A 13,034-nucleotide genomic window follows, 5' to 3' on the forward strand; every position below is an offset into this window, starting at 1 on the left:
ATAATAGTATAAAATGAAACAACAAAAAACAGTCTTATACTTTTATTGATGTAAATATAATGTGATAGTTTCAAATAATTTTAAGAGGTCTTCTACATTTCTGATCGCACTTTACATTAGAATATAGTTTATTTACAAAGTGTGAAATAAGTATTTAGTTATAAATTTGCAAAAAGAAGACCTTAAGATGTCTAATCAATAATATAAATAACGATTCAAGAATTTGCAACTTGCTTAAGAGGACCTTCTAAATACTGCGCTAGAGCATTTGCCTTTTCTTTCAATAAACCAAATCCAACGTTTTCTTTGGCATACAAACATAATAAAAGGTTCGCCACCTGTGTGATGACTAGTTTTCCATTTGAACAATCTATGAGAACAAGTTGCAGTCTATCTTCTTTAAAAGCGCTCCGTCCGTTTTTTTCATACGCAGTCCAAATGTTACTGGCTATAGCGGCTGTGACCCGCGCATCCTTATCGTTGTAACCGGAGTATGCCAATAATGCTCCCTCATGATTCAGCAGCCTAAAATAATAAACAGTAAAAAATGCTTATATAAAATTTATCATGCCTCTCTTGCGGAAACGAAAGGATTTTGTTAGATGTTATCAGAAGGATGTTGCATTAACAGATTTATTGTGAAACTGGATAAGTGTATTTCTATGGTCGTTATTTATTGGAATTTAAGCAATATGTTATATTAAAATATGTACTTAAAATGGACATCTTTGTATTTTGCACATTAAAAGCATTGTTAACTTTGTGCTATGGTAATATAACACTCTCCTTATCATTCATTGCTTACCTTATATAATACCACTTAAAAACACTACTTTTTGGCTACCGGATTCTACATTTGACCTGTTGGAATGTTTATTACGACACTGGTAGTCATGAAGTAGTGTTTTTAAGTGGTATTACACAAAGAAACAATGAATGATAAGGAGAGTATTGAATATGTATGACTTACAATGACATTGAGATTGAAAATTATCGCTTTGAGGAAGATGGTGAGTGGAAGTGAGCTAGTAGGTCTATGTAGGCAGTTTGACTGACTCAGTTTTGAGACATTTGTTATCACTTTGTGTTTGACTGTCGTGATATCTATCATCCGGGTGAAATGGTCATCTATTTAAAAATTTGCTAAAACCTTTAAAAAGTATAAATTTCAGACAAACATGATATATATCTCATTTTGGAATTAAGTCTTGGGGCCATTCGACAAAAACAAATTTGAAAATGGTTCAAAATCTGCAATATTCCATAGTTAAAAAAATTGTACCCAGTCATATATACCATCCAAGGGTCAATCCAAATTTGATATATAAACATTTAAAGTTGCTTCCGGTGCGTGGAATATTGTGGATGAGTATCATCGTTGAACAGCAAACTAGACAAAAATATCGAAATCTTCAAGTGCACAACTATGATACACAATTTACCCAAAACGAAGATTTGATAGTCCCAAAAATTAACAATAAATGTGGGAGTCGAACATTTCAATATATCGTTCCGAACATTTTTTATTTGTTGCCAACGGAGGTTAGAGGTCTAAATAAAATATGGAACAAAGGCAAAATAAAGGAATGGGTAAATGATCAAGAGTAATTTCTATGAAAATTGTAAAATAGTTTATATTTTTTTAAATTTTTTCTCTCTGTTTTGTGTGTATATTAAGTTAAAATAGATAAAAACAATAAAAAACTTATGTAAAAAAACTCCACCGACAAGACACATAAGGTGGCTTGGTGGGTCTCTGCAAAAAAACATTTAAAATATGTTTTATAATTGTTCTTTTAAATAAATGTATACAATTTATGTATATAAAAAAAAAAATCAAAATCGTTTAAGGTGCAGCAGTCAACTATCCTGAAAAACTCATCAAATCTGGATTCAGAGTTATAAAGCCGAATTAGGATGTTCATGCGGAGCTAGTTTCTCCATAAAATTGGACTTAACTGTACCAAAAAATTAAATTCATGATGTGGTATTTCTTAAAGTGGTATTACACAAAGTAAACAATGAATAAGGAGAGTATTATTAAAATTTCTACGTGAATGTGGTTGTCTGAGAAATTAAACATTGTAAATATGGTTGATAATCTAGAGTTAAATCAATGAAATACAATTTCTACAAAGAGTATAATTGGATTATTAAGGCCTTCCTGGCTCACAAGATGAATTTAACGAAAATTGTTTAACGAGATTAGTAGAGTCATGACTGGAAAAGTAGTGATTTTAATAAGCTCGCTCTTTAGTACTTAAAAATTTGATAAAGAATAACAATAAAAATAGGTTTTAATTTCAACAATAGTGCCACAACTCTAATTTTGAGAAATCACATGCTTCTAATGCAGGTATTTTTAGTAATATTTTTTCGTCAGGCTTATTTCAAAAAAATCCTTATTAAAAAAGTTTCCAAAAGTCCTATGAGATTTTATAAGAAGAGTGCAGGTAGATTCACTCCATTAATACTCTACGAATGTAAATGTAAAATATACTTTGTCTTACAGGGTATTTTCGATGCCTCCGGTATTTGCTTGACTCAAGACTTGAGTAAGGGCTTTTGGTTTTAACATAGTAGCGAGGAAATATAACAAATGCCCCTGAATTACAATCTTGTTCTTATTAAGTGATTATAATTTTTTTATTTTGTACGAAATTTGTCACTGACTAAAAACACCCAAAAACCATTGTCGTATCTATTGTCAGTTTGACATTTAGTTTTGATTTTCTTTATGGCGACATCTGTTAAAGTGACTAGAATAGAAAATGTGAGTAGGTACTTATTTACATAATTATTAATATCGTATGGCAAGACACCATTTTTATAGATCCCATAAATCGTTTGTTTGAATGTTTCTATCTACCCGAGTATATCGTAAACCAGGCAATAGCAATATATGTTCATCGAAAGATACCTAGAGGAATAACAAAAAACTTTGAATGCTGCAAAGGGAGAACATGGTTCGAAGACATGGCCTCGGTGACGTTATTTATGACAGAAGGACCTACAACCTGAGGACGAAGAGAACTGACCCCAGTAGTATACAAAGACGATAAGTTGGTGGCCAGAAAGTAGAAGAATGGTTCTATCCATATAGATATTAACGTTAAAGTTCTGTGGAAAGCCTCATTTTTTAGCTCACAGAATGTTTACAAAGTATCAATTTCATGTCTTTGTGTATTTTACAATCAAGATAATTCTACATTATTGCGGTATAGTGCTATTTTTATGTCCAAAGAAACCAAAATAATAAATAATAAAGTAAAAAATCTAAAATAATACCTAAATAAAAATCATTTTAATTTATCATCTAATCGAGGAGAAATATTCTCTAGTCCCTGGTGATAAAAAATAGACACTGTGACCAATAGCAACGACTGAAATGAATATTTAATCTTTCTAAAGTTGTAAGTGCCTACACAGTTTTACATTACAAGAGAACGGACGTGGAACGGACGACGCGAAACGCGGGTCCTGTTTCAAACGTCATTGTGCCGAGTTAACCTTGTCAACTGCGTCAGATTGTAACATTGCGCCCTTTTATTTGAGTTCTGAACACAACTGCCATCGAGTGTTACTATAATAAAATCTCTACTCTCCTGCGCCGATCTGAAGAAGTATATTTCATGGTTGTTTTGTTGTGGCTGACAAGAGTTAGTCTCTTCGTGCAGTGCTCCATCTGTTGAGTTAAAATACATTTGTGTGGTAATTCGTGCTGTTATTGTTAATTCTGTGCCCTGTAGAAGGAAATATATTTCATTTATATAAAAATGCCAGCCAGCGGTGCGGTTTATCAACCGACAACTGTGACATACGAACAACAGCCCAATGAGTCAAGATGGCATTGTCCCATGTCGTATTTTTCACAAAGGCTTACGAGTGGAATTAACAGGTCAAGATGCATCCTTTGGGGTACATTTGTTTTGGGGCTTATCGTTGTGGCTACAGGTATGTTTTATTTTATATTTTCATATTAATAATTCGCTATAATTTATCTTTTATATGCCTTATTTACACACTACTTTATACACAATACTCACTGTTTTTATGAGTTCACTTTGAATATTTAGTTAGACATATCTATTTATGACGCATGCCAATCGTTTTGCATGTATATTTATTTTTACAACAAAAAAAACACTCAATTCAAACGTATTATTCAAGTGTTAATATTACCCAAGATCTGATACCCAGGACGGATCACCTTGCCTTTATGGGATTAGTGATTAAGTTAACACCGCTTCAATTTGGTAAAGGTGCCAAAAATAAGAACCATTTTTAGAAAATACTACCTTCGTGTAACAAATCTATTTTTAAATAAGCGCAAGGCTGAGATACGCATTATCGATAAAATTAAGTGCATTGAGATGGTTTGGGCATGTAAACCGAATGAGTGAAGAAAGAACAGTAAAAAAATAAGGCGAATGTACAATAGTTGGAAATAAAAACAGGAAAACTTGACGTGATGAAATATTTTAAATGCTTGAAAGTATTCAGGTTAGGAGTTAGAATAATCGGCCATGACGAGATGCATGAATGTGGAAAAGGCGAAGAATGTTTTTCAAAGACAGGGTGGTGTGGCGTTTTATTCTCTCGGCCTACCCCTCCAGAGAAGCGGCGTGATGGTTAGTTAGTAAGTTTTGAGAGTTTAATCCCAATTTAATCAATAAAAAAACAATAACATATGCATCTCTCACAGTAGAGTAACAATAAAAAAGAAAAAAAGGTACAAGACTTGTTTTGCTCGTCGTCATGATGACTATTGCTCAAAAATACATGCGATTTCAATGCACATTCTGTATCGCAATAATACTCAAATTTTATCAAGGAAGTCTCAACATGGTTGGCCATTGGTGATGAGAAATAAGAATAGGTTAGAAGAACGACTGAAATAAGATAAAATAAAATTTGGAATTACCTAACGGAAATCTCGCTACGGCTTATGCAACACAGCTTATCATGTTCCTACTTCGGCTCCAACTTTATATGTTTTATAGACTATTGTGAGTATAATTGTAGTAACTATAATTTAATATACTTAATTCTTGAGTAAACATTCTCGCTTGTCAAAAATATATTAATTTATTTTGGTCAGCTGGTCGGTTAGATTGATCGCCACTCCCCCCTCCAGGTCATATTTACAATATCCTATGATCTGACCTGGGATTTCATACAAAAGTTCATGCTTTACATACGTTTTGTAGGCAACGTAAAATTAACTTCTGGATTTTAATTTCTGGTGATTTTATCAACCCGGTTGCCGATCTTTATAGTAATAACAATGGATTCTGTCAGTTCCATATAAACCCCCTTCATTCTGAGTTACGAGTAACACTAAGGAAGGTACAACATACTTACAGTACTGGATATAGGCAGTCAAAAGTTTATGACGCATAAATTTGTCCAATTGTTCCTGTCGAACTGGGGAGACAGAATTTGTCACAATGACTTTTGACTATATATGACTTTTGACTCCTTAAATGACGATCATTCGAAGACGATAAGGTCATCGTGACCAGTCGTCAATTAAATCAACAGGAGGAAGATTATATCAATTGAGTACCTGTTTTTTCAAAGTATATAAGTACTTATGTATTTTATTTTACACTTTTAAACATATTTTCTCACGTACATATTTTGTTTATAAATTAGTTAAATTAAAATTATTACCAAAACTATTTAATTGAAATGGAAAATTTCTTATCGCATTTTTTTGTGAAACTACATATCATATGTATTCATATTATGTATTGTATATCATATGTATTTTTTTTCGGTAAATGCTATTGACACGTCGAAAAATTTCATTTCAAATCTCCCCAATCCATAAATTAATATTATCTGAATTTCAAAAGAACGGATATATAATTTTGTACAAAGGCTCGGGTGTCTTCCAAGTTCTTACGACTCGTTCGTTTCTACAATTCGTTTCCACTTCCGAAGGTTATTTAACCTAATTCAATTTTCCTACCGGTTCCCTGCGGTGTAGAGTGTAAGGTGACCTTCCATTTTTTTGTTTCACTCCGCACTTCCTCCTACGGCGAGTATCGAAGAACGAAAGGTCGTTGTCTCGTTGTCTGCTCACCACTTGGCTACAGGCTGTACTCAACTTTATAGAGCCATTCTCAATCTGTTCACCGTCGTGACCCCCATCCTCACATCCCCAGTTTCACTCGCTGGCACAAATTGGTTTCTCTCATACCGGGGTAGCATTTTGTTTGATTTTGTATTTGTCTTCATCTCTGGGCACCATCTCCCACCGAAGATTGACTATTATCATTATCATGGAGGCTGTTCGGAATCTGCTGCCGAAATTGGGATGTGGTACTCTTTCCAAATGGATGACAGGCTCGGTCAGGAGGTTCTCTTTTTTACAGGTGTGTCTCTTAATCGGTTTTTACTGTATATCCTTAATAAATATGCTATATAATAAAATTGGTTGCTGTAGCTTTCCTTTAGGATAGTGACTGACCGGAGCCATTTCGTCGTAACGTAACACGTTACGATGCGAGCATTCGTATAGTCAGTACATCGAGCCGAGCGCTCAATCCATAGTGTCTGATGCTCGCCGCGAGCGATGTTACGACGAAATGCTCCGGTCAGTCACCACCCTTACAAATTTAAAATGTTTTGTCTTCGCCTGTTTTCGTCTTATGTATACTTACATATTTTTTATCACTACTCTCTGTACATATATTGGCATTCTTTTTTTTTCACCGCGGCCCCTAGTTTGAGAAACTCCGCTCCAAGGTGGCTAGGATGACTCATGCAAAGGTACTTACCGTAAAGAAGGATGTTTGAAAAAAAAAACGGTAGAATATATAGTGATCTCCATTAGAGTATTAACAGTATTTTTAACAAATATATGCTACAAAACTTTCTCAATCTATATAATGCATCTAATTAAATGTGATTTTTTTTAATGTATCGAAAAATACAATCACAAAATTATCACCAACAATCTATAAAAGTCGTTACTTTTCTACTATATTAACATAAGGCATTGTGTTTTTTTATGTTGCACTTTACAGTTGTTTGTCATGGACTTTCAATAATATGTTCTAAGAATTTTTATGGCTTTTTCATACACAGGTTTTTGCGATTATGCATCAAAATAATGCGCCTTTTTATACTATTCCGTGCTAAGAACACACCTAGTGTGTCCGTGTGTGCCATTCACTTACACGCGCAGCGCGTTCATGCCTGAATAACTACACGTGCAATGAAATAATGCACAATATAAATAATTTGATATATTGAGCAGCAATATGTTTTCATGGGTTTTTTTTAAATTAGCAACGAATGTGTTAAGTAAAAAAAAAACACTTTTATGTAAATTATGTATCGCTTCAATTCTGCAGATGTAGAAAAAGAGATCTAACTAACTAACCATCACGCCGCTTCCCCGCAGGGGTAGGCAGAGAGAATAGAACGCAACACCACTCTGTCTTTGCAAACATTCTTCGCCTCTTCCACGTTCATGCATCTCCTCATACATACCCACCGATTGTTACGACTCCTAACCTGAACACTTTCAAGTATTTGGCATACCTGAAAGAGATCTTTACAAATCAACTCGAGTTCTTCGTAATCATGCATTTTTAAAATATGTATTTCGAAAATTAAAGGGTACATTCTTTAGATGCACATAAATAATATTATAATTTGAGATACTATAGTTACGTACTTGAGAATCATGATGTGATGGAGTGGAGTTTGACTAGAAGACCATTACCAGACTCTTTCCTAAAACATGCCTATTATTCCGATCGTGACGTATTTGGCGGCCTTCGTCAACGACGTCAAACAATATTTGCATAGTTTTTTCACTACTGCTACTACTACTACTACCACCATCACGCCGTTTCCCTGCAGGGTAGGCAGAGGGGATGGAACGCCACACTTCTGTCCTGACATACACTCCTCGCTTCCTTCACATCCTACATGTCCTCCGATTACGCAGGCTTTTGACACCACCAAATTATGTTCTGATTGATCTGATCATGCCAAGTTTTTTCACGATGTTCTCTTTTGTAAATCTGCGATATATGCATATTTCTGAATACATTACATCTGTAAGAAGGTATAATATTCAAACTGTAATTTTATGGGCAGTATAAATAATTACGGTACCTACAGATTCCGAATCAAGCAAGTTTATTGATTATTTTATGACCCGGAAGAAGAGAGTTAAAGCGTCGATCAATTTAGGTATAATAAATTTCTCAATTTTAAAAATAATTCAACTCTACGTCCTAGATCGTGAACTCCACTTTCAATCACATACTTATGTATGAATATGAACAATTTTATAAAAGGTATAGAGATTTATTCAGATAATTTTCCTTTCACCATTTTCTGATCGTATTTACGTAGTATTTCCGCATTTCATATCAATTTTATACATGTACTTAAATAGGATGTATATTTATTGATTTGTTTAACTTAAGATCTGTTATTATGCCCCAACAGATAGCTTCGAAACCGGTCAGCAAATATGCCCTTCGCAAATTCCTGCCCATTGCAATAAAATAAACAGAACTGCTCCGTTTTGCTTTTATTCGGTAAATTTGCTCGTTTTTCAAATATGTATTCTTATTTACTCATAATTGTATTACTGTGTTTGAAAACACTATGGTAATTAAACATTCAAAGATGGAGAAAAAAAGAATACACATCCCTTAAATTCACCTTTCGGATAATTTTAGATATGAAGCATTTCTCGGCGGTTCTAGTGTTAAGCGAATTGAAAATCGATTGATTGATGTACATTTCGTTTTAATATTTTTTTACTTCATTTCACTAATTAATTATGATATTGTATAAATAAATTTTCAAATTTAAATTATTCATAAATTATGTGTACTTTTTTCCTCAATATTGTCAATCCATTTTGAAAAAAATATATATAATGTAGCAATCACGCAAATATACCGTGTGACTTTAGATGTGCCCTTTTGTGTTTTTGTTACTTAAAACTAAATCGCTACTTGTTACGCACTCGCGAAGGTACAGTACGAGTAATTGTACAAATTTTACGCTGAGAAGAGTGAAAGTTAGTTGGAAAGTGAAATTTCCGCGGTTTTTCGGTGACTTTACTAATCTACCTACGAGTACGTTCATGGTAAATGCGTTAAATAGGCGGAAACTTTCATTACTTTATTATTATACAATAAATCGTCTCATTTCTACATACAATGAAATTTTCTTTTTCAATTTTATGAATTCTAAAACCTTCCCCCTAAAGTCTTCTTGCGTCAATATATGTTTATATCACGAAAAAACTGGTTACTGGTTAAACATAATTTTTTATCGTTTATGGTGATTTCAAACTACAAATTTCCCGAAATTTATCTTGCAAAATTAATTTTATGAAATATTTAAAAGTTTATATTTATTTAAATGCAAATTAAAATACCGAATATTTTATGAAGTGATAAGGTAGATATACTACTTACTGGCTTAAATTATTCATGTGTTGATTTTTCGATATGGCAGATAAAACGTTTTAAAACGCAAATTAAAATTTGTAAACTGTTTATTCCAAGTAATCATCTTGTCATTCTGCATTTTAATTTAATGTAGTAACAATCCTTGCATAAATCAATAAGATAGTAAAAATATAGATAAATTTCATTCGAATAAGTACAAAAATAAATTCTGGTACTTATTTCACCCACCATTTCTTGAGTAAAGTCATAAAGTTTATTTAAAGCATTGATTCATAACTATTTGAGATTTTTAAAAAAAATCATGAATTTGACGTTAACCCAGAAAATAAAATAAAATAGCTTCGTTTTGCTTTATTACTTTACATAATATGGCACATTATTCCGTCAACTTATTCTCTTTCCCCAAAATAGTTTATTTATTTTTAATAATGCAAAAATCCCTTTCGTAGCGAGTAAACTTGTGGACTTTCACTAGGACTTTTTCTTGCTGAAGATTTAAGAATTTGTTGGTATAATTTCTACAGTTAAGTATATAGTTATAGGGCTATTAAATGTATGCTAGCTATTGTAGAAACTCTTCATGCTGCTATTTATGACCTTCCTTCATAATATTATAGTTCCCGATGAACAGACAGCCCCCTAGTAACACAAACACCCCATTACATGTTACACACTGACCTTTTTCTTCGTGTTTTATGGCCCCTAAATACTCGCGTGATATTTATCTTGGTACTCCCCGTCCGCTGAGACCTCCCTCTCACGAGTCACAAGTGACTGTTTATTTTGACGCATGCACTATTTTTCAAGTAAATAGACAATAAAACAGCTTGAACCATTTTAATTTATTTATACTGCTGTAGAACTTTCCCATGCATTTTCCTTTCAGAATTTCGATCTGATAAATTGTATGTGTTTAGTAAGTATATTTACACTAGAACTGGCAAGAGCTCATAAGGTAGTTTATTTGAACATGCTTTTAGTTTTTTATGTTGAAGATTTAAAAAAAATGTATATTTCTGAGTGCGGAGTTGAAATAATGGCAATTATAAATATTAGTGGTATGATCAATATTAAAATAATATCTAAATAATAAATAACCATCCTGCCCCTTCACTCTTGATACACAGAGGTAAAGATCCCACGAATCTATTTTTCACTCTTTTTTCGTGTTATCCAAAACCATTCTTCTTAACGTATATAAACATTGATTGTTCTGACTTTTGACACGTATTTTAAACTGGGTAGAATATATTTTGAACCGGAATAAGATAAGGCAGTAGGAACATTTCCATAAGTTAGTATATCCACGAAGATTATTTCATTTTTCCTTATTTAGGCAGTTGCTTATGTAAATGTATTCAACGATTTGTACATATGAACTCGCCTTAGAGAATAGCGGTGTTAAAATTGTTTGCTGACTGTTTAAGTTACAGAATAAATATTATAGGATCGTTTAACAATGGCGGCTAATAACGTTTACATACTTATTATTACGACTTACTTATGTGCCTAATGAAATCGAACGCAGTCAAACTGTTTTAATATGGACGTAATTAGAGCGCGTCTCGTAAAAGATTGTTTTCATTTGATTATATTAATAATTATTTGCGTGTTGTTGTTAAATCTCTTTTGACGAAGTTTCTTATGATTAATCTCATACTATCAAGATTCGGTTTTCTAGACCATAATGGTGACTCACTCATTCGATCAACATGCAATTCTATAGAAATTTGAACCGTCTAAACTTTGATCGGTTCCGTTGAGGCAAAAAAGCCACTTAACTATCAGACAATGTTAAACGTGATGTAAAAAAGTCATAGATATTTTAAGACCTATGTAATTCGTTATGTAGTTGGAAATCGCTGCTTTGGTTAAAATGTTTAAACAGACGGTTTCCATGTTTGGCAATAACGCTATTATGTTAACTGCCTTCTGAAATTAGATGACTAATGGAATTATAATGAGTCCTTACCTAACTTATGGCTTTCATTTTACGAGGTCTATAATTATTTAGATTTTTCATACTACCATTTTATTTAAAAGTATTGAAATCTGAATAAATCGTCTATGTATCATCGAGTTAAAAAACACTTTAAGATTTTAAATAAATTCGTAATAAATATTCGATTGCATATTTTTCAGCTATTTTAAAAGTTAACGTATAAATTTTAGAAATTCGTACGTCACACTTTACATGAATTTAAATGTATTTAGGCGCTTAAGCAATATTTTATGTTGTATAAGGTACTACACTAAATACTTTTAACACATGTTGAACAATAATTGAAATGTAACCGCTTCCTTAAAATAATGTGAAATATACTTTTACGCAACATTCACTTAAAAAAATAGTATTTTAACTGTTAACATACACGAAGAAATCTGCAATTCGCCTATTATAAATTATAAGTTTTTTTAGGAAAAAAGATCAGTTATGAATATGTTCTACACACATTTTTATTAAAAAAGAGAAATATTAGTGTTTTTATTATTTACAGAAATATTTCACTTTCATACTATTTATGTGAGCCTAAGCGGTTCATTATTAGAAATATGTATCAAATGGTGGTAGAGTGGGTTCGAACCGAGAAACTCTGACTTAAGAGTCCGCGACACTAACCACGGGACCACCACGGGTGATAGGACCTTTTTACACATATGTAAAAAACATTATGTTCGAAAAATTACCATAAATTTTAAGTTTAATTTTACTTGGAATTTTACAATTTTCACGTTTTCTTTACAATCCGAAGTATTTAAACAGAATATTTTTGAAGGTTCTTAATCCGTATATTCAGGGCCACGTGTTTTGTTCAGGTTAGTAATATCCTTCTAGTGACATATGTTAGAAAAATCTTAATATAGTATTGCTCTGACTGTTTTTTTTTACATTTTTGATATCTCAACATAGATGAAGAAAATATTGATGTCTCGATATTACATTACAACAGTCTGGCTTGAAACATGTTATAGTCTTTTTAAGTGATCACTTTACACACGTGTACCATTCACCATTGTACTCACGATTGACAGCCACACTACTTAATGTTTTGGAATTCATACATGTATCATATAGATCTCGCGTCGCTCCATCTGTGAGTTCGTGGCAGTATCTATGGTTGATTTAAGATGTTTTTTTTACGCTCAAAGTATGACTCAACGCAGACTTGTATATTTGTACGAGTCATCCGTGGCAAATGTGTTGGTGGAACTTTATATGGCTGAAATTCAATCCTTTATTTCTTTACGAATTTAAAAATGAATATATAGCATGTTACCGATTGTGTTGTGATTTTTATATCAATTTTCTTTTGTCTACAACAATGAACTTGTATTGTGCAACGAAAAATCATCGTAAACGTTTCGTGTCTAATGCCTTCGAATCGTTTTCTTTCTGCGCATAGTACAGTACAAGGCTCGGAGCGTACAAGATCCATTTTTGTGCGCCACATATCGTGAACTGGTTCTATTACCTCATGCTGATTAATCATTACCAACTGCCTACCTTAGTATTGCTTCATTTTACGCCAAATTAACTTTGAATACTTACTTTATTACACCAGCGCCTGCCGCAAA

General features: G+C 32.7%; 2 protein-coding genes across 3 annotated transcripts in view; one reads left to right on the forward strand and one right to left on the reverse strand.

The window, feature by feature from the left end:
• Positions 1–27: 27 nt before the first annotated feature.
• On the reverse strand, positions 28–2,714 carry Lamtor2 (Late endosomal/lysosomal adaptor, MAPK and MTOR activator 2). Its single transcript, XM_088273590.1, has 2 exons — positions 2,511–2,714; positions 28–525 (listed from the first exon to the last, which is right to left on the reverse strand). The coding sequence occupies exons 1-2, from the start codon at positions 2,576–2,578 to the stop codon at positions 216–218; spliced, it is 378 nt and encodes a 125-aa protein (XP_088129716.1). The 5' UTR covers positions 2,579–2,714; the 3' UTR covers positions 28–215.
• A 724-nt stretch (positions 2,715–3,438) lies between these two features.
• The window catches only part of LOC148301237 (uncharacterized), a 40,033-nt gene continuing 30,437 nt past the window's right edge, over positions 3,439–13,034 (forward strand). For both annotated transcript variants that reach the window (XM_088273564.1, XM_088273561.1), the window contains exon 1: positions 3,439–3,954. In XM_088273564.1, coding sequence (XP_088129690.1) covers positions 3,777–3,954 — 178 coding nt within the window. In that variant the 5' untranslated portion in view covers positions 3,439–3,776. The remainder of the gene's footprint in view (positions 3,955–13,034) is intronic.

This window comes from Brachycentrus maculatus, unplaced genomic scaffold, assembly GCF_059751285.1.
Source record: "Brachycentrus maculatus isolate JH-2025_06_01 unplaced genomic scaffold, ASM5975128v1 h1tg000589l, whole genome shotgun sequence".
NCBI classification, from domain to species: domain Eukaryota; kingdom Metazoa; phylum Arthropoda; class Insecta; order Trichoptera; family Brachycentridae; genus Brachycentrus; species Brachycentrus maculatus.